This window comes from Anomalospiza imberbis, chromosome 22 (assembly GCF_031753505.1).
Source record: "Anomalospiza imberbis isolate Cuckoo-Finch-1a 21T00152 chromosome 22, ASM3175350v1, whole genome shotgun sequence".
In the NCBI taxonomy this organism is placed as follows: domain Eukaryota; kingdom Metazoa; phylum Chordata; class Aves; order Passeriformes; family Viduidae; genus Anomalospiza; species Anomalospiza imberbis.
In genome coordinates this window covers 1,073,039-1,093,101 of record NC_089702.1, presented here as the reverse complement: position 1 = coordinate 1,093,101, position 20,063 = coordinate 1,073,039, and the positions used below count along the sequence as shown (strand labels likewise).

The window sequence follows — 20,063 nt, the reverse complement described above, 5'->3', positions numbered from 1 at the left end:
TCCCGGTGCCGGGGCGGTGCCGCTCCGGGGGTGGGCACTGGGCGGCCGTGCCCGGCGGCTCCGGCAGGTGGAGCCCGGTCCCCGCGGCGGGCGGGCGGACGGGCCGGGCGGGCCGGGCATGGCGGGGTAACGGCGCGGAGCCACCATGCGGCCCCGCCGCCTCCTGCCGCCGCTGCCGCCGCTGCCGGTGCTGCTGCTGCTGGCGGCCGCGGGCGGGCGGCGGGCGCGGGGCGCGGCGGAGCCGGGAGCGCACGGTGAGAGCGGCCTTTGTGTGCGGGGCGGGGGGCGCCGCCGGCAACACCCCCGCGCCCTCTCCGCCCGACCCCCGCGCCCACATCCCCCGGCATCCCTCGGCCCCCACCCCCTGCCCCGCACCAGCCAAGCCCTCCCAACGCCCCTCTCCCCCACACCCGCCCGAGCCCCGCGCCCACATCCCCCCGGCATCCTTTGAAGCCTGTCGCCCCCCCGCGCACCGCCCCCCGATCGATCCCGGCACCGGCCCCCCCATCCCCGCACGACCCCCGCCCCGAGATCCCCCCGGCATCCCTTGGCTTCGTCACCCCCTCAGCAGCACCGGCCCCCTCCCGACCCCCGCCCCGACACTCCCCGGCACCCCATACCCGCAGCCCCGCCCGCCCCCGCCCCGAATCCCCACGATCCCGACACCCCCATCCCCTCCCGGCTCCCCCGGCTCCGACACCCCCATCCTTGCCCACCCGCCCCCCCCCTTGTCCATCCGCCGTCCATCCTCGGCTCTGTCTGTCCGGCCGCACCCCCGTCTGTCCGTCTGTCTGTCTCCCCCTCCCCGGGCGGTTCTGGCCATTGGCGGGAAGAGGGTGATGGGTGAGGGGCCTGGGCAGTGCCAGGGGGTGCAGCTGGTTGGGTGGGGGTCACGGACAGAGCTCGGGGGGACGAGCGAGTGGGGATGGTGCCAGACCTTGCGGTACAGGACGGTGGGGGGGGGATCGCGGGCAGTGCCAAGAGGTTGTGATGGTGGGTGGGCATCACAAACCAGGGGGTGAAGGAAGTTGGGTGGGGATTGTGGACAGAGCTTGGGGGTGCAGGAGGGTGGATGGGGGTCCTGAGCAGAACTTGAGGATGTCTGATGGTGGGTGGAGGTCCCAGGTCAGGGGGTGCATCATGATGGGTGGGCAGGGAGGTCTTGAGCAGCACCCGGGGGTGCAGGATGGTGGGGGGTGCATCTGCCGGGTAGGGTGGGCCTTGGGGTCCCCGCGGCTCCCTGTGACCCCCTCCTGCACCCCAAACCCTCCTGGCAGAGCCCCTGTGCCAGGGTGAAGCATGCCCGGGGGTGGCAGGGGGGCTGTGGGGTGAGGGGGGTCCCTGACCCCTCCTGTCTGTGCTGGCTCAGCTCCCCGCTGGCGTCACCGCTGCCCATCCCTGTCCCCGCGGGGTGACAGACATGGCAGGGCTCCTCACTGCCCCCCAGGGCCTGGCACCCCCTGCCCCACCTCATGGGACACTGGGGTCAGACTGGGAGGCACTGGGGAGCCAGCGAGGGGCCAGTGTGCCTCGCGGTGGCCGTACCACCCTCTGGGGACCCTTTGGTGCTGGCGGGGGACAGAGAGTGGGGACGGGGCCATGCCTGTGCCTGTGTCCCCGCACTGGGGGTGGCACCATGGCCCCCCTCTCCGGCGGTCACCGGGCTGGCCGTTGATGCCAGCTGTCCCCCGGCAGCTGCGGGTGGCCGGCGTGTGGCCGCGGGGACATTCCTGCCCGCGGGTGCCGGCTGTCCCCGCCATGCGGGGGGACACCCCCAGCCCCCCCATTCCTGAACCCGCCCCCCCGCCCCTGTGCATCGCTGGAGCAGCTGCTGCCAATCTCATTTCCCCCCCTCACCCATTGCCACCTGTGGGCCGCATCTGGGCCCGGGCGGGTCGTGGGGGGTGCCGGGTGGAGTGGGGGGGGTTCCGGGGGGCCAGGGCTGCGGGGGGCCCGGCGGCAGCCCCGGGGCGCGGGATGAAGGAGGTCGTTGCCTGGGTGACGGCGCCGGAGCCGGGACCGCTGCCAAAAGCTGCGGATCATGCGCAGGATGGCGCTGGCTCGGGGGGGCCGGGGGCACACGGGGGTTTAGGGTCCCCCCCCTCCCTCGAGCCGGGCCCTGCAGCGGGGACTTGCCGGGGGGATCCCTCCCCCTGCTGCTGGTGGGGCCTGCTGGGTTCGAGACCCCCTGACCTTGGGACAGGTGTGAGCGGCACCTGGGGGTGGCCTTTGCTGGGGGGGTGAGGGTGACGTGACTGGGTGCAGCCACCCGGGTGGGCACAGCACCCTGGGGCCAGGAGCCCCCTCAGGGGGGCACAGGGTGGGCACAGCAGTGATGCTCACACCCCCTCGGGACGGTGCCTGCTGCCTGCTGGGGAGCACCTGTGACCTGCCAGGGTGCTGCCTGTGACCCACCTGGGTGGTGGCTGTGACCTGTTGGGTATGGTGGGCACTGGGACAGGTCCTACCACCTGCTGGGGTGGTGACCATCGCCCACCAAGATGGTGGCTGTGATGGTGACCATGGGATGGTGGCCGTGACCTGGCAGGGTGTGTTCCACCACCTGCTGAAATGGTGGCCGGACCCCCTGTGCTGTTGGCCATGACCCACTGTGATGGGGATGGTGGCCATGACCCAGCAGAACAGCTCCCACCACCTGTTGGTGTGGTGCCCACCATCCATCAGGATGGTGGCCGTGACTCCCTGGGATGGTGGCCATGCCCCCTGGGACGGTGTCTGTGACCCCCAGCTAGTGTCCCAGCACCTGCTGGAATGGTGGCCGTGCCCGCCGGGTTAGTGGCTATGACTCCCGAGGTGTGCCCCACCCACCCTGCGCCCGTGCCCTGTGCCCGTGCCCACGCCGTGTCCCCGCCGTGTCCCCGCAGAGGTGCTGCTGCGGGTGCAGGTGTTCGAGAGCGGGACGCTGGCCCCGCTGCCGCAGGCGGCCCTGGACGTGTTCGGCGCCCGCAGCGCGCTGGCAGCCGGGACCACGGACCACACGGGCACCGGGGTCCTGCCCGTGCCCTACCGCCTGGGCTCCTGGCTGCTCGTCACCGCCGCACGCCGCGGATACGTCACCGCCTCTGTCCCCTGGCGCGTCACCAAACTGCCACGTGAGTCACCGGGACCCCCAGCCTGGCGGGGACCCCAGTGCCTTCGAGGGCGGCTCTGGCTGGGGGTCCCCAATCCCTTACTGGGGCTCTGAGTCTGTCTGGGGGGCACAGTCCCTTCCTAAGGGGATTTGGGCCATGATGGGGGGTCCCCAATCCCTTCCTGAGGGTTCTGGGTCTGATTGGAGGTCCTAAATTCTGAACTGGGGGGCTCTGAGCCCTGGTGTGGGGTCCTTAGTCCCTTACTGGGACTTCAGTCCCTTCTTTATGAGGGACCCCAGATAGGTTTCAGTGTAGGGGTCCCTTATAAAAGGGTGTTTGGGAGGGGTCTGGCCCCTTTGGGAGGGGACAACCATATCCTGGTGGCCCCCAAGTCCCCCCATCCCAGGACAGGGGAAGTTGGGGGTGCCCCCTGGGATGCACTCCAGCCCTTTTCCCCAGGGCAGGGGGGAGCGGGGGGGTGGCATCAGTGGGAGGGGTCACCTTGGGGGGTGGCACACATGGGAGCACCCAGATGGGGAGGTGGGAATGGGGGTACAGGGATTGTGGGGTACAGGATGGGGATGGGGGAATGGGGGGTACAGGGATTAAGCGATACAGGGACAGGGATGGAGGGTGCATGGATGGGGTTGTGGAGGCGGTGCCCCTGCCCTGCCCACTCCCTGCCCTCCCCGTTCCTGTCCCCGTCCCCAAATGCACCTCATCCCTTGCTGTGTCCCCATTCCCCACCCCCTTTGCAGACCCCATCTCCCCCCTCTCCCTATCAGTCCCCCCCAAGCCCGGGAGGAGTGTGTGTGTATTTTTGGGGTCCAGGTGTGGGTATTTTGGGATCCCCCATCACCCCCTCTTCCCCTTCCAGTCTACGCCTCCATCAGCCTCTACCTGCTCCCAGAGCGCCCGGCCACGCTCATTCTCTACGAAGACCTGGTCCAGATCCTGCTGGGATCCCCAGGTGAGACACGGGGATGGCCCTGGGTGACACCACCGGCCCCCCCCGGTGCTGCCACCCGCCCTGTGCCCCCCGGCCGAACCATGGGGATGGCAGTGGATGACACTGCCATTCCCCCCGGGTGCTGCCACCCGCCCTGTGCCCCCCGGCCGAACCATGGGGATGGCAGTGGATGACACCGCCATTCTCCCTGGGTGCTGCCACCCGCCGTGTCCCCGCAGGTGGCCGTGGGCAGCCGTGGGCGCAGTTCCCCCGGCGGGCAGCCCGCCTGCCCCGCAGCTCCACGTACAGCCAGCTCGCCGCGTCCCTCACCGCCGCCTCCGGCCCCAGCCTGGCCCGCGCCTTCCCCGCCTTCCTCGGGGCCGAGCAGGACGGCAGCGGTACTGGGGACACGGGGGACTGGGGAGTGGGGGGACACACCCCATGTGGCCCCTCTTAGGGATGTCCCCGTCTTGTCCCCGCAGCCAATGGCACGTGGCTGGAGCTGGCGCCGGTGGCGGCTGTCAGCGTCCACCTGTTCACCGGCAACGGGACCGAGGTGCCGCTGGCCGGCCCCGTCCACCTGTCCGTCCCTTTGGCCCCCGACGCCGCGGCCGTGGTGGCCACCAGTGTGCCAGCCTGGAGGTTTGACCCCAAAAGCGGTGAGTGCTGGCTGGGGGTGACAGGGGGGGACACAGCTCCTGCTGGGGGTGACAGGGAGGGACACAGCTCCTGCTGGGGGTGACAGGGGGGGACACAGCTCCTGCTGGGGGTGACAGGGGGGGACACAGCTCCTGCTGGGGGTGACAGAGGGGGACACAGCTCCTGCTGGGGGTGACAGGGGGGGACACAGCTCCTGCTGGGGGTGACAGAGGGGGACACAGCTCCTGCTGGGGGTGACAGGGGGGGGACACAGCTCCTGCTGGGGGTGACGGGGGGGGACACAGCTCCTGCTGGGGGTGGCAGAGGGGGACACAGCTCCTGCTGGGGGTGGCAGAGGGGGACACAGCTCCTGCTGGGGGTGGCAGGGGGGGACACAGCTCCTGCTGGGGGTGGCGGGGGGGTGATGAGGTGAGGGGTCTCAGCCCGGTGTGTCCCCGCAGGGCTGTGGGTCCGGAACGGGACGGGGCTGATCCGGAAGGAAGGCCGGCAGCTGTACTGGACGTTCGTCTCCTCCCAGCTGGGATACTGGGCAGCAGCTCTGCCCTCCCCCAGCACAGGTAAGGTGACACCGTGAGTGCCCTCCCAGCCTGTGTGCCTTGGCTCTGGGGACAGGCTGGCTGGGGACGGGGTGGCAGCGCCTTGGGGTGCTTCCCTCTCTGACCACCCTGTCCCGGGGTGCCTGAGGGGCTGGGACCACCCTGGGGTGGGGGCTCCCCACAATCCCATTGTCCCCAGGGATGTCTGAGGCTGGGGGGACATTGCTGCTCCCTGGGGTGCTCTGGTGGGGGTTCCCTTTGCCCCTCTGGGCCCGGGCAGACCCCCAGGGTAATCTTAGGGGGGCTCCCCCTCTGACCCTGCTGTCCCCAGGGCTGGTGGCGATGGCAGCGGGTGTGACAGACATCACCACCTACCACACCATCTTCCTCCTCACCATCCTGGGTGCCCTGGCCCTGCTCGTCCTCATCCTCCTCTGCCTCCTCATCTACTACTGCAGGTCAGCGCCAGCTGTGTCCTGGCCATGGTGGGGGTGGGAACAGAACCCAACATTCCATGTGGGAAATGGGGACCAGCACCCACCCGTAAGCCCTGAGTGCCCCATAGCTGGGGGGGACCATTTCCTGGCACCCTATAACTGGCTATGGGGAGGGGGCAGCATCCTCCTGGTACCCCTGGGTGTCTTATATCTGGCTTTGGGAAGGGGGGCACCACCTCATGGCACCCCCAGGTGTCCTAGACCTGACTATGGGGAAGGGCACCACCCTCCTGGCACCCTTGAGTGCCCTTTAGGCACTTTGGGGGAGTCACCACCCCTGGGAACACCCAAATGCCCTATAGCTGGCTATGGGGAGGAGGCAGCAGCCTGTGGAACCTCTGGGTGCTCTTTAGCTGGATTCGGGAGCCAGACACTGATCTCCAGAACCGCTGGGTGTCCTACAGCTGGCCTGGGAGGGGGGACATCACTCCACAGCACCCCTGGGTGCCCTATAACTGGATTTGGGGGGGGTGACACACCACTTCCCAGCAGCCCTGGGTGCCCTATAGCCCCCTCCTCTAGCTCCTTCCAGCGGGCGAGGGAGGGGGGAGCAGGGGGACCCCCACCCCCACGAGCCCCTGTCTCCCCGCAGGCGGCGGTGCCTGAAGCCGCGGGCGCAGCACCGCAAGCTGCCGCTGCCGGGGCCGCTGGACGCGGCGCGTCGGGACCAGGCCACCTCGGTGTCCCAGCTGGACCTCCTGTGCGGGGGCAGCCACCTGGAGACCGCCTCCTCGGGGGGGGACACCGACCTGCCCACCCCCAGCCTGCCCCCCTCGACCCGCGAGCTGACCCCCGCCCGGCCGGACTTCTTCCAGCCGCCGGCCCCCGCCCCGCTCCGCGCCGGCCTCCGGCCCCCGGCGGCCACGCTGGCCCCCCGCCGCCGCCAGCCCCCCGCCCACGAGGACTACGGGCGCCCCGGCGAAGCCTTCGGCCTCCGGGCCGCCCGCTCGGTGGACGGGCTGCAGCCGCCCGACGAGCACCCCCGGGGCACCCCCGCCTTCGCCCCGCGGCCCCCCTCGCCCTCGTTCTCCCGTTACGGGCCGCAGCCCACCGAGCACCCGCTGCCTGAGCCGCCCCCGCGCCCGCCCTCGCTGGCCCCCCCCGGCCCCCTGCTGCTCTGCGGGCCCCTGGACCGGGGCGGGGGCCCCGAGGATGTTTACCGGGGGGTGATGCCCACCCTCCTCATCCCCGCCCGCTACATGCGCCTGGCTCCCGGCGAGCCCGAGGGTCCCCCCGAAGCCGACGGGGGCCCCGGTTCGACGGCGGCGACGGCCGCGCCCCCGCCCCCCCCTTCCTCCGGGCAGCCCTTCGAGGAAGGGGAAAACTGGGGCGGGGCTCGTGCCCCCCAGCCGGTGAGCGGCTCGGTAGCCATCCCGGTGCTGCTGGACGGGTCGGCGGTGGCGCAGCTCAACGGGGAGCTGCAGGCGCTGGCGGGGCAGCAGCTTCTGGAACTGGGGGGGCCGCCACCCCCGAGAGCCTGGTTCGTGTCCCTGGACGGGCGCTCCTCCCAGGTTCGGCATTCCTACATCGACCTGCAGGGCAGCGAGAGGGGCCCCGGCCCCGCGCCCCCTCCCCGCCTCCCCCGGGCCGCCGGAGGCGGGGAGGAGGACGGGGGGCCCCGGCCCCCCCTGCCCGCAGCCTCCCCCGAGGACAGCTCGCTCGCCCCCTTGCTGGAAGCGGGCAGCGGGGGGCGGCGAGGGGGGGGGCAGCGGGCGGAGCAGCGCCAGCGAAGCCCCCCGAGACTCCCTGACCAGCCCCGAGGAGGAGGCGCTGGCCGAGGCGGGCGACGGGGGCGACGAGGGGGGCGACCGCAAGAGCCCCTGGCAGAAGCGGGAGGAGCGGCCTCTGATGGTCTTCAATGTCAAGTAAGTGTGGGGAGGGCGGGCCCCTGGTCCGGGGCTGAAGGGCAAGTCCCGAGGGCTGCTGAGATGGTGGGGACACCGCTGCTGTCACCCGTCTCAACCCACCACTGTCCTCTGTCATCACTGTCCCATCGCTGTGCCGGCTCATGCCATCCGTCCTCCTGCCCCATCAGTCCCATCCCACCACAATCCCACACAGCCATCATCTCCTCCCACTGCTGTCATCCCACCCACCGTCCCACCACCCTGTCCTGTCACTGTCCCATCCTATCCTGCCAAGCCATCCCACCACCTTCCCCACCATCCTGCCTTGCCACTGTCCTCTCTCCCACCACCGTCCCAGCCCACCACCATCCTCTCCTGCCACCATCGTGTCCCATCACTGTCCCGCCCCACCGCAATCCCATCCCACCACCACGGTCCCTTTCTGTCACCAGCCCTCCCACTCCTCATCCATTCCTGCCCCTGTTCCTTGCCCAGCCCCTCCCAGTATCCTGCCAGGGGAGGGACCAGAGTGACCACACCCAGGCCACCCCTGTCCCCATCTGCTCGGGACCCCCACCCTGTGCCACCAGGCTCTGCCACACGGGATCCTGCTGCCCCTGTTCCCTCCGTGTCCCACCCCAACACCACCATCCGCCTCCCTGTCTTTTGGCGGTGGGAACTGCATGCTCCATGTTCCCCCAATCCTGAGCCATGTCCCCTTTTGTGTCCCTGCAGGACAGGGGGGGCTGGCACTGCCCCCCGAGCCAGCGGTGCCTCCAAGCTGCCATAGGAGCGGGGGGGGCCCTGTTCCCCCACCCTCATCCCCCTTTGGATTTTAACTTGTGTTTCTAAACGTTTTCTACGTGGTGAGGATGAAGAGGGGCCATTGGGGCCAGGCTGGCAGAGGGGGGGGTCATGGGGACCCCCCTGGGTACCAGGCTGGGCAGGGAGCTGCTGCCTGCACCTGCCTGCACGTCCTGCCTGCTCCTTTAGAGGTATTAATATATTAAACACACAAAATACCCCTGCCTCCGCCTCCTGCCTCAGTTTCCCCCTGCACCAGGAACCATGGGTGGAGTTTCTCCTAGAAACCTTTTATTGGGGTGGTGGCACTCGGGGGGTGGTGGTGTCCGCAGTGCCATCAGAGCAGGTCCCAGCGCTGGGGGCTGCACCCCCAGCCCCCCCCGGTGCAGCGGGACCCCGCGGGGCAGCAGTGGCGGCCGTCGGAGCAGCAGGAGCCCTGCAGAGAGAGACGGAGTGAGGGGAGGGTGATGCCACCCCCATCCCCACTCTGGTGTCCCCCCCACTCACCTGGGCAAAGGGGCAGCACCCCCAGGAGCCTCCCCGAGCCTGGCAGCACTGCTGGCCCCTGCGGCAGGAGCCAGTGGCACCGCAGGGCACGAGGCCACCCGGGTGGATGCCAGCGGCTCGCAGTGGGACGGGGGGTGCCCGGCGGGAGGCTGAGGGCGCCTGGCGGGGGGCTGAGGGGGTTGGCAGGAGCGGGGTGGGCGCCAGCAGCTTCTCACAGCTCTCGGTGGCCACGTTGCAGGTGTAGCCCCGGGGACAGCAGTGCTTGTGGTCCCCGCAGCAAACGGCCTGGGGGGGACGCAGGATGGGGTCAGTGGGGGACACGGGTGTCTGGGGGACACAGGGGTCTGGGTACCAGGGACAGAGGTACAGCAAGGACCCAGGTACCCAGGTGTCCCCAGCAGAGACCCAGGGACCGTGCCAAACCCTGTCCCCAAGGTGCCCACCAGTGACAAACATAGGAGTGTCCCATGTCCTGCCCCCCAGCCCTGCTTGTCCCCAGAGGGCCACCCCCACAGTCACACTCTGTCCCAACCCCCCTCCATTCCATTCCCAAATCCTCATTCCCCAGGACAACACCCCACCCCTGGGGTCCTCCCACCCCCCAGAGCCCGAACCCCAGGGACTCCCCCACACCTGCTCGAGAGGGCAGCACCCCCAGGTGCCCAGGCTCAGGCGGCAGCACGTGGTCCCGTCAGGACAGCTCGTCTTCTCATCACATTTGACATTCCCCGATGTCACCTGTGTCACCTCTCCCCCCCGGGGCAGCGCCGGGGTCTTGCTCAGCCAGGGCCGGCGGGTGCCCCCCCCCTGCAGGCAGCTGCTCCCCTCGGGGTCGCAGGTGTAGCCCTGGGGGCAGCAGTGCACGAGGTCAGGGCAGCAGACGGCCTGAGGGGCAAAGAGGGGGGGGCTGAGCACAGGGGACCCCCAGCAACACAGCTGGGGACCTCCAGGGGACAAGTGCCCTCCTGGCTGTTCCTGCCCTGTTCTGTGTCCCCCCTGGACCCAGCCTGGCTCTGTCCCCACCTTGAGGGGGCAGGTATGGGGACCCCCTTGTGATGCTTCTGCCCCTCTGTGTGACACAGGGATGTTCCTGAGCACTCAGGTGGCCTTGTGTGCTTCCGTCACCTCCTGCCACTGCAGTCCCACTGGTCCCACTGAGCAGAGGGGGTCTGACTGGGGCTGGGGGGCAGCAAAGGGGCCCTCACCATGCCCAGGGGACAGGGGACATCTGACCTAATCCTTCAAGCACCAAAGGGGGACATCTGGCCTTGACCCTCCTGGGGAAAAAGGAACATTGGCCTTTGTCCCCTCGGGGCATGGGAGACCCCCAGCCCATGGGGCTGTTGAGGGGACAGGTGGTCACTGTGCCCTGTGAACGTTCCCGTGTCCCCAGGCAGGTGCTCCACTCAGGGTCCCTTGAGCCATGGCCCCCCCGCCAAGGACACCCCAGGACCCCCTGCTCCCCTGGGTGCAACCCCGGGGCCCCCACCCCACACAGCCATGGACCCCCATGGGCAGAGCCCCCCACACCTGTTCGAAGGGGCAGCACCCCCAGGTGCCCAGGCTCAGGCGGCAGCACGTGGTCCTGTCAGGACAGCTCGTCTTCTCATCACATTTGACATTCCCCGATGTCACCTGTGTCACCTGTCCCCCCCGGGGCAGCGCCGGGGTCTTGCTCAGCCAGGGCCGGCGGGTGCCCCCCCCCTGCAGGCAGCTGCCCCCCTCGGGGTCGCAGGTGTACCCCTGGGGGCAGCAGTGCACGTGGTCGGGGCAGCAGACGGCCTGAGGGGCAAAGAGGGGGGGCTGAGCACAGGGGACCCCCAGGGACTGCCAGCTCCACAGGAGAGGGGACAAATGTGTCCCCTCCTGCCCATTCCTGCCATCCCCATTCCCTGCCCCAGCAGTGAGGAGGGGGGGATATGGGGACCCCCTCATCCCTCCTGACCTCCCTGCTCAGTGGGACTCAGGAGGGTCCCTGAGCATCCTGGTGGCTTCATGTCCCTTCTCCACCCCCTGCCACTGGAGCCCCAAACTGGTCCCAGTCAGTACAGGGGGTTTGACTGGGGGATGTCAAAGTGACTCAGTGTCACCCCCATCCCCATGGGACATCAGGGAATGGGAGCCCTCCTGGGAGACAGGGGACAACTTCCAGTCCCGGAGGGACACAGGGGACCCCCATCCTTGTCCCTCCCAAGGCAGACAGGGGACATCAAACCTTGTCCTGGGCAAGTTCAAGGAACCTCCACCCTTGTCCTTCTCAGTGGAGCAAGACACAGCTGCCCTCATCCCACCCGGGGGACAGAGGACATGTGCCCTCATCCCACCCGGGGGACAGAGGACATGTGCCCTCATCCTGCCTGGGGGACAGAGGACATGTGCCCTCATCCACCCGGGGGACAGAGGACATGTGCCCTCATCCCACCCGGGGGACAGAGGACATGTGCCCTCATCCTGCCTGGCAGACAGAGGACATGTGCCCTCATCCCACCCGGGGGACAGAGGACATTTGCCCTCATCCCACCCGTGGGACAGAGGACATTTGCCCTCATCCTGCCTGGGGGACAGAGGACATGTGCCCTCATCCACCCGGGGGACAGAGGACATGTGCCCTCATCCCGCCCGGGGGACAGAGGACATGTGCCCTCATCCCACCCGGGGGACAGAGGACATGTGCCCTCATCCACCCGGGGGACAGAGGACATGTGCCCTCATCCACCCGGGGGACAGAGGACATTTTTCCTCATCCCACCCGGGGGACAGAGGACATTTGCCCTCATCCCACCCGGGGGACAGAGGACATTTGCCCTCATCCCACCCGGGGGACAGAGGACATGTGCCCTCATCCCACCCGGGGGACAGAGGACATGTGCCCTCATCCACCCGGGGGACAGGAGACATCAGCGTGTCCTGGGGGCACAGGGGACCCCCCGTACCTGCTCGAGGGGGCAGCACCCCCAGGCTCCTGAGCTGAGCCTGCAGCACGTGTTCCCATCGGGACAGCTCGTCTCCTCGTCACACTTGACGTCACCAGCTGGGACAGGGGACAGTCAGGGCTGGTGTCCCCTCCCCAGGACAGGACAGGGGGTGGTTGCTCCCTGAGGGGTTCTTACCTGTGGGCAGAGCTGCCAGGGGGGCAGAGCCCCCCAGGGAGGTGCAGGTGGAGTGGATCAGGTCACAGGTGGTGCCCTGGGGACAGCAGTGCTGCCCGTCACCGCAGCACACGGCCTGGGGGGAGACACGGCGTGACAAGGGCCTGGGGATGGGCACAGCATAGGGGACATGGCGTGGAGGTGCCCTTGGGACAGCAGTGCTGCCCGTCACCGCAGCACACGGCTTGGGGGGAGAGATATGGGGTGACAGGGACCCTGGGCACAAGGACAGGGTGTGCACAGCACGGGGGGCAGTGCAGGGTGCCTGCTATGGGGACATGGCATAGGTTGGGGTGCCCAGGGCCCAGTGTCCACCACAGGATGCCCAGCATGGTGTGTCTGGTGTGGGATGACTGGGACAGGGTGCCCAAAATAGGGTGCCTGGCATCACTGTGGGGTGCTTGATGTCCAGAATGGGGTGCCTGCATGGACTGGTATGGGGTGAGCGGTGTGTGTTGGGGTGTAGGGTGCTGGTTTGGAGTGCCCAGTGAGGGGTGGCTGGTTTGGGGTGCTGGGCACAGGTTTGGCACAGCTGCCCATCCCGGGGTGCCCAGGGCTGTGCCAGCACTCACGTTCTGCAGGGGACAGCAGCCGTACTGCTCTGGGGACAGCTGGCAGCAGGTGGCCCCGTCGGGACACGCCGAGCGGCCATCGGGACACAGCACCTGGCGCGGCGCCACTGAGGGGACACACGGTGTCACCGCGTCCCCTCCGAGGGCACGACACAGCGAGGGCACCCCCAGGGCACACCCCTTACCTGGGGCGGGGGGCTGGCGCTTCCAGGCGGGGAAGGCTGTGCCCAGGGGGACGTGGGTGTCACCGGCGGGGGACACACAGCGCCCGCGGGTCAGGTCGCAGACGGTGGCGTGGGGACAGCAGTGCACCTTGTCAGCACAGCACGAGGCCTGCGGGTGCCAGCCGTGCTCGTCACAGCGATGGCCGAGCCAGGGCCCCCCCTCAGCATCCCCGTGTCCCCACACCCCGTACCTGGGGCATGGGGCAGCACCCCCAGGCGCCGCTGCCCGTCACACAGCACGTGGCATCATCGGGACACTCGGACTGGCCGTCAGGACAGGGGACAGCACGGGGGGCTGCGGAGACACGCGAGGCACCCCCGTGTCCATCCTGTCCCCTCGAGGCCCACCCCGACCCCCAGCCACCCCGCCGTGTCCCCGTACCCAGGTCTGTGACGCAGGACTCCCCGTCAGCGCTGCAGTGGGACCCTCGGGGACAGCAGCGGTGGCCCCCGGCGCAGGGGACACTCTGGGGAGAGAGAAGGGGGAGCGAGGGCAAGGGGGGTCAGGGAGTGCCCCCCAAATGGCAGGGACAGGGGGGGAAACTGAGGCACAGAGGAGGGAGCTCACCTCTGGCAGCTGGCAGCTGGCAGGGCAGGATGAGCTGTCCTGGCACCCCATTGCACTGCGGGCAGGCAGGGCCTGGGGGGGCACAGGGGGGGTTATCATCCCCTGCTGAGGCCCCCCGACCCCCCCAAACCCCACGCACTCACCGGCGTGACGGGGCAGGGTCCCCCATGGGGACAGGGCGGCTGGGCCCCCGTGCCGGCCAGGGCCACCCACAGCAGCAGGAGTGTCCTCATGGCTCTGGGGACACCTGCGGGACCCCCCCGAACCCCCCCAGCCTCAGTTTCCCTTCTCACAGAGTGGGCGGGCGGCTCTCACTTCTTCTTTCAGCCGTGTTTTGGGAAAGCCCCAGCCCCCCCACCCCGGGGTGCTGGGGGGCACCGCAGGTGCTGGGGGTACCCACAGGGAGCGGGGGACCCTGCGGTGTGTGGCACCCCAACCGCGCCCCGATAACATCTCCCTGCGGTGCCGGTGCCGGACGGGCCCCATCCCGCAATCACTGTCACTGCCACTTCCCTTTCCCCGCCGGGGGCACCTCCTGCCCCGCCCCGGGCGCTCACGGGGGCCGTGCCCCATGGGGGGCTCGGGGGGACCCTGGTGTCACTGCACCCCCCCACCCCTGCGACCCCCCGGGCACGGCTGGGCTGAGCCCCGACACCGCCCAGCAGCACAGGCAGTGCTCCCAGTATCCCCAGTGCTCCCAGCAACCCCAGTGCTCCCAATATCCCCAGTGCTCCCAGTAACCCCAGTGCTCCCAGCAACCCCAGTGCTCCCAGTAATTGCAGTATCCCCAGTGCTCCCAGTATCCCCAGTGCTCCCAGCAACCCCAGTACTCCCAGCAACCCCAGTACTCCCAGTATCCCCAGTGCTCCCAGTATCCCCAGTATTCCCAGTAACCACAGTACTCCCAGTGCTCTCCCATGATTCCCAGGACCTCCCCGTGAATCCCAGTGCTGCCCCATGACTCTCAGTGTCTCCCAGTGTCTCCCAGTTCCTCCCGTGACTCCCAGTGTCTCCCAAAGCTCCCAGCGCCTCCCAGTCGTCCGTATGACTCCCAGTAGCCCTAGTGCCTCCCAGTGGCCCCCGTGTCTCCCAGTTCCTCCCAGCGCTCCCGGTATGTCCCAGCTATGCCCGTGTCTCCCAGCGCTCCCGGTATGTCCCAGCTATGCCCGTGTCTCCCAGCGCTCCCGGTATGTCCCAGCTATGCCCGTGTCTCCCAGCGCTCCCGGTACCCACCAGCGTTCCCGGTTCCCTCTCCCGGTCCCGGCCGCAAACCCCCCCCCACGCCGCTGGCCGCAAGCCCCGCCCCCACCGCCCATTGGCCGCCCGCCGCGCCCGCCGCGCTGCCATTGGCCAGCCCGGGGTGAGGGGGCGGGCGGGCACAGCGGCCGTCTCTCGCCCGTCACGTGACGGGCGGTCACGTGACCCCCCAGGGCTGAGGGCGGCCGGAGCGGGGGGGGCTCGGCCGGAGCGGGCCGGGAAGCGGGCCGGGAAGCGGGCCGGGAAGCGGGCCGGGAAGCGGGCCACAGCGACCCCACACACCGCCCTGCCCGAGGGGGCACCCCTCTGTCTGCAGCCTTGAGCACTCCTGTGCGGCCCCGGGCCCCCCCGCCCCGGGCAGAGACCCCGCCTCAGGGCACAGACCCCACCCCAGGGCACAGACCCCCATCAGGGCACAGACCCCTCCCATCAGGGGCACAGACCCCTCCCATCAGGGGCACAGACCCCACCCCAGGGCACAGACCCTTCCCATCAGGGCACAGACCCCCCCCATCTGGGCACAGACCCCATCAGGGGCACAGACCCCCATCAGGACACAGACCCCATCCCGGGGCACAGACCCCCATCAGGGGTACAGACCCCACCCCAGGGCACAGACCCCCGTCAGGGCACAGACCCCCCCCATCTGGGCACAGACCCCATCAGGGGCACAGACCCCCATCAGGGGCACAGACCACTCATCGGGGCACAGACCCCACCCCCATCAGGGCACAGACCCCCATCAGGGCACAGACCACTCATCAGGGCACAGACCCCTCCCATCAGGGCACAGACCCCACCCCGGGGACACAGACCCCCCCATCAGGGGCACAGACCACTCATCAGGGCACAGACCCCACCCCAGGGCACAGACCCCCCTGCCCGGGTCTCTGGGTTTTGCCCCTCGGTGCCTCAGAGCCCTCCAGACCTCGCTCCCAGGGCAGGCAGTACCCCCAGTGCCCCCCAAATCCTCCCCAATCCTGCAAAATTCCTTCAGCCCCCACAGCCCCCTCCAGTCCTCCCTAACCTCCCTGACCCTCCCAAAACTCCAGTCTTTGCCCCCCAACTCCCCCATCCTCCCTGCCAATGCCCACAAATGGCCCTAAATCCTCCCCAAATCCCCTCCACCCCCCTGTGCCCCAAAGACCACTTCAACCTCTCCAACCCTTCCCAAAACTTCCAACTCCCTGTCCAAGCCTTTCCCACCCCTCCAAGCTCCCCTAAATCCCCTCCAATGCCAACGCCCCTCCAAATCCCCTCCACCTCCCCAAACCCCTCTTCCAACCGACCCCAAACATTCCCTAAACTCCCTCATTTCCCAACTCCCTCATTTTCCCCCATCTCCCCTAAATCACCCCCCAGTCCCAGGAAATTCACTCCAAAACCTCTTCCAACCACTCTGAAACACCCTAAACCCCTCTTAAAACCCCCTCAACTTCTTCAACTCCCTCCAAACCCTCCATGAACTCCGAACCTCCCCTTCCAACACCCCAAATCCCCTGCAAACCCCTAAACGACCTCCGATCTTCCCAACCCTTCCAAATCCTTTTCAGCCCATGCCAACCTCCCTCCACACTCCCTTCCCAGCCCCCAGCCTCTCCCTAGACCCCCAACTCCTCCAATTCCCACTCCAACACCCTGAAATCCTCTCCATAACCCTCAAACCCACTTCAAGCTCCCTCTCAAGCCCCCCAAAACCGTCCCTACTCCCAACCCCAAGTCTGCCTCCAACCCTCCAAACCACCTCCAGCCTTCCCAACCTCTCCAAACCCTCTCCTCACTGCCAAGTCCCCCAAACCCTCCCTAGACCCCAATCCCTCCAAATCCCCCTCCAACCCCCCAAAATACCCTTTAGCCCCCCAACCCTCCAAACCCTTCAAAATCCTTTAAAGCCCCCTTCTAACCTTTCTCCACACTCCCTTCCAAGTCCCTCAACCCCTCCTTAGACCCCCCAGCTCCTCCAAATCCCCCTCCAACGCCCTGAAATCCCCTCTAAACCCCTCAACCCCCCTACACAACTCCTTCCCTAGCCCCCCAACCCCTCGAAATCCACCTCCAACCCCGCAAAATCCCCTCCAAACTCCTCAAACCCCCTCCACACTCCCTCCCATGCCCCCCAACACCTCCCTAGACCCCCAGCCTCCCCTTCAACACCCCCGTTCCCTCCCCAGACCCCTCTTCATGCAGACACCACATCACCAGCCCATCCCAGAGCCGTCCGTGCGGGGCTGAGGGCACACGGGGCCTTTATTGGGGTCAGATGGCCGACTGCTCCTGGCGGGGCGGCTCGCCGGGGGCCGGTGGCCGCTCGGGCTCGGTGGCCATGGCGGCCTGGCGCAGCACGGCCATGTGCTCCTCGGCGGCCGCCAGTGACCGCTCAACCCAGTGGCGAGCGGCCGGCTGGCGACAGGCGCTGCGGGTCACCAGCACCAGGTGACTGACCGATAGCAGCAGCGCCGCGGCCCTGCGGGGACACGGGGCTGTCACTGCCCTGTCACCTCCCTGTCACCGCCCTGTCCCATGGTGGCTTCCTCAGCAGCAGTGTGGCCCCCAGTTTTCCTCTAGTGACCAGGGACAGGAGCCAGGGAATGGCCTGAGGGAGGTTGTGTCACAGGGGGGTTGGGATGGAGATCAGGGAAAGGTTCTTCCCCCAGAGGTGCTGGCACTGCCCAGGCTCCCCAGGGAATGGTCCCAGCCCCGAGGCTGCCAGAGCTCCAGGAGCGTTTGGACAGCGCTGCCAGGGGTGCCCAGGGTGGGATGTTGGGGGGTCTGGGCAGGCCCTGGGGTGGGACTGGATGAGCCTTGGGGTCCCTCCCAACCTGGGATATGCTGGGATCTGCTCACACCGAGGGGCCTCCCTGTCCTGCTGGGTCATCTGGGCTTGTCCCCAGAGTGGGGTTGTCCCCAGAGTGGGCTTGTCCCCAGAGTGGGGTTGTCCCCAGAGGCGCGGTATGGGATGTGCGGGTGTCCCCACCCACAGGTATCCCCCACCCAGGAGTGTCCCTGTCCTTCCCGCCGCTGTCACCTCGCGTCCAGCAGTTTGGGGTCCAGCGGGGGGTACATGGATCTCACCACGTCGTCCACTCTGCGGCGGGGACAGTGTTAGCCCCAGGGGACACTGGTGACACCTCCAGCACAGCCACCCCAGGCCTCAAACAGCTCTCTTTCAGCCCTGGGACCTCCCTAGAGCCCCAGGAACCCCATGAACCCCAGGACACCTCCCAGAATCCCAAAATTACCCCAGGGCCCTGGGACACCTCCCAGAGTCCCCAGACACCCCTAAAGTCCCCACATTTCCCTCCAGAGTCCCCAGGGTCCCCCTCAGTGCCTCAGGGCTCCCCCCAGATCCCTGGGATGTCCCCAGAGCCGCCATGACCCCTCCAGACCCACCCTGTCCCAAATCTCTAGGGATCCTCCAGAGCCCTGGAATTTTTCCCCCAGTCCCTGGGGACACCCCAGAGCCACAGGACCCCACCCAAGAGCCCTGGGACCCCCCAGACATCCCCTGTCACCTGGGGCTGATGCGCTTGGCCACCACAATGATGTCACCCAGGCTGGCTGGGGACTTCACGCGTGCGCCCGAGCCCATGGTCATGGCCACCAACTTCTCCGTCAGTGTGTGACAGATCTGGGGGACAGCGGTGGGCACTCAGTGCCACCATCACCACCAGTGGCACAAGTGCCACCTACCATCAGCACCAGTGCCACCAGTACCAAACCACCAGTACCACAAGTGCTGCCCACCATTGACACCAATGTCACTAGTGCCACTGGTGCCACCATTGCCAACAGTGTGACCCTTGCCACCGGTGCCACTGGTGCCACCACTGCCACCAGCTCTACCAGTACCACCAGTGCTGCCAATGCCACCAGTGTCACCGGTCCCACCAGTGTCACCACTGCCACCGGTGCCACGCCCTCACTCACCTTCAGGATGGCAATGCAGTGGGACACCAGACCCCTGTGGAGAGGGAGGAGGGTGTGAATCCACCTGTGTCCCCCCTGCTCTGTCCTTGTCCCCTGTGTGTCCCCCCTCTTCTGCCATCCTTGTCCCCCAGACCTGTGGGGATATTCCCACCCCAAGACCATCTTGAGGACCATCCCCATGGCTTGGTGACCTCCAAATCTGTCCCCTACATCCCATGGTGGGGGCTGACACTGCACGGGGGGGGGCACAGGGGACACTCACGAGGCGTCCTCAACCCAGTCCTCGTTCTCCAGGATGGCCTCTATGTGTGGGTTGGTGATGACCACGTCGTCCAGCTCCAGCTCCGAGGGCTCAGACGGCGTCTCCGTGGTCCCCATCAGGTCCACGATGGGTCTGTCAGACATGGGGGACATCCCACCAAGGGCCACCTCCTCGGGCTGCCCCACAGCCCCAGTGGCCCTGCTGCTGGTGGACGTGTCCCCATCTTTGTCCCCCTGGTGATGTGGATGTGTCCCAAACTGGGACAAGATGGGGGCATCTTCCCTCTGATGACGCTGGACATCACCTGCATCATCCCCCTGGTCACAGTGGACGTGTCCCCATCTTTTTCCCTGGATGATGCTGGACATGTCCCCAGCTTTATCCCTTTGATGATGGCTGATGTGTCCCCATCTCTGTCCCCCGGATGATGGTGGGTGTGTCCCCATCTTCGTCTCCCCGATGACCATGGACATGTCCCCCAGATTGTCTCCTTGATGATGCTGAACATGTCCCCAGCCCTGTCCCCAGCCCATGGGGGTTGGGGTCCCTCCCTGGTGGGGACAGGGACGCTGCCACCCCCGTGGGTCACTCACTTGGTGTCGTAGTGGTGGCGCAGGTCCTTGGGGTGACAGTAGCGCTGCCTGCACACCACCACCAGCGCCACGAAGGACGCCAGGAAGATGGTGGCCAGCACCCCGATGGCCACGATGACAACGGTCTCCATGGCTCGTCCCCGCCGGAGGGGCTCAGGCGTCCGGTGCCATCACAGCACGCTGGGGGCTGCAGTGACAGGGGCACCGGAGACTGGAACCCCACAGATGTTCTCCTCTCCATCCCGCACCCCAAAACGCCTGGCCAGGACCCAGAGTCACCCCCAGATGGATCCCTGTCCCCAGGGTCAGTGTCACCTGGGGGATGTGGGGATTCTGGGTGTGGGGTGCAGCAGGATTTGGTGCCCTCAACCTGTCACCATGGCCATGGGGACAGAGGGACAGGGGCTGGGGTCAGGAGAGCAAGGCCTGGGCCATATGGGGGTGTGGGGACCCCCAGAGTGTGTCCTCCTGGGGACACTCACAGCCCTGTCCCTATGGGTACATGGGGACCCCCAGAGCCTTTCACTATGGGGCCACAGGGACCCCACAGACTGACCCCTATAGGGAGCCCGGAGTTCCTGTCCCTATGGGGCCACAGAGCCCCCCAGCCCCACAGGGA

General features: G+C 68.0%; 3 protein-coding genes across 5 annotated transcripts; 1 reads left to right on the top strand and 2 right to left on the bottom strand.

Annotated features, from left to right (window-relative positions):
- The first annotated feature begins 42 nt into the window (after nt 1-42).
- FAM171A2 (family with sequence similarity 171 member A2) lies at nt 43-8,607 on the top strand. Its single transcript, XM_068212496.1, is given in 10 exon segments — nt 43-254; nt 2,886-3,113; nt 3,970-4,062; nt 4,281-4,439; nt 4,524-4,700; nt 5,142-5,258; nt 5,569-5,695; nt 6,327-7,406; nt 7,408-7,599; nt 8,317-8,607. Coding segments are annotated over 10 exon segments (2,337 nt in total). The 5' UTR covers nt 43-145; the 3' UTR covers nt 8,372-8,607.
- Nucleotides 8,608-8,654: 47 nt separating this feature from the next.
- On the bottom strand, nt 8,655-14,685 carry GRN (granulin precursor). Of its 3 annotated transcripts, XM_068212497.1 has the most exons (13): nt 14,639-14,685; nt 13,549-13,652; nt 13,406-13,477; nt 13,220-13,304; nt 13,029-13,132; nt 12,799-12,946; nt 12,614-12,720; nt 12,003-12,117; nt 11,826-11,923; nt 10,423-10,674; nt 9,526-9,777; nt 8,893-9,177; nt 8,655-8,821 (listed from the first exon to the last, which is right to left on the bottom strand). In XM_068212497.1, exons 2-13 carry the CDS (start codon nt 13,636-13,638, stop codon nt 8,723-8,725), a joined length of 1,707 nt encoding a protein of 568 aa, XP_068068598.1. In that variant the 5' UTR covers nt 13,639-13,652; nt 14,639-14,685; the 3' UTR covers nt 8,655-8,722. The 3 variants fall into 3 exon arrangements, with proteins under 3 accessions (XP_068068598.1, XP_068068600.1, XP_068068599.1); XM_068212499.1 differs by lacking the exons at nt 9,526-9,777; nt 14,639-14,685 and having other exon boundaries at nt 13,549-13,710; XM_068212498.1 differs by lacking the exons at nt 10,423-10,674; nt 14,639-14,685 and having other exon boundaries at nt 13,549-13,710.
- A 2,183-nt stretch (nt 14,686-16,868) lies between these two features.
- Nucleotides 16,869-19,577, bottom strand: TMEM98 (transmembrane protein 98). The gene is made up of 6 exons (XM_068212181.1): nt 19,445-19,577; nt 18,852-18,983; nt 18,590-18,623; nt 18,175-18,290; nt 17,688-17,747; nt 16,869-17,126 (listed from the first exon to the last, which is right to left on the bottom strand). Exons 1-6 carry the CDS (start codon nt 19,573-19,575, stop codon nt 16,919-16,921), a joined length of 681 nt encoding a protein of 226 aa, XP_068068282.1. The 5' UTR covers nt 19,576-19,577; the 3' UTR covers nt 16,869-16,918.
- Between the last annotated feature and the right edge of the window lie 486 nt (nt 19,578-20,063).

Coding starts and splice junctions, on each gene's coding strand:
- GRN (XM_068212497.1), bottom strand. CDS start 13,638: ATGAGGACACTCCTGCTGCTGTGGGTGGCCCTGGCCGGCACGGGGGCC. Junction 12,721..12,798: donor GCGCCAGCCCCCCGCCCCAG/GTAAGGGGTGTG, acceptor GTGTCCCCTCAG/TGGCGCCGCGCCAGGTGCTG. Junction 12,118..12,613: donor GCTGCTGTCCCCTGCAGAAC/GTGAGTGCTGGC, acceptor GTCTCCCCCCAG/GCCGTGTGCTGCGGTGACGG.
- TMEM98 (XM_068212181.1), bottom strand. CDS start 19,575: ATGGAGACCGTTGTCATCGTGGCCATCGGGGTGCTGGCCACCATCTTC. Junction 18,624..18,851: donor GACTGGGTTGAGGACGCCTC/GTGAGTGTCCCC, acceptor CCCTCTCCACAG/GGGTCTGGTGTCCCACTGCA. Junction 18,291..18,589: donor ACTGCATTGCCATCCTGAAG/GTGAGTGAGGGC, acceptor GCTGTCCCCCAG/ATCTGTCACACACTGACGGA.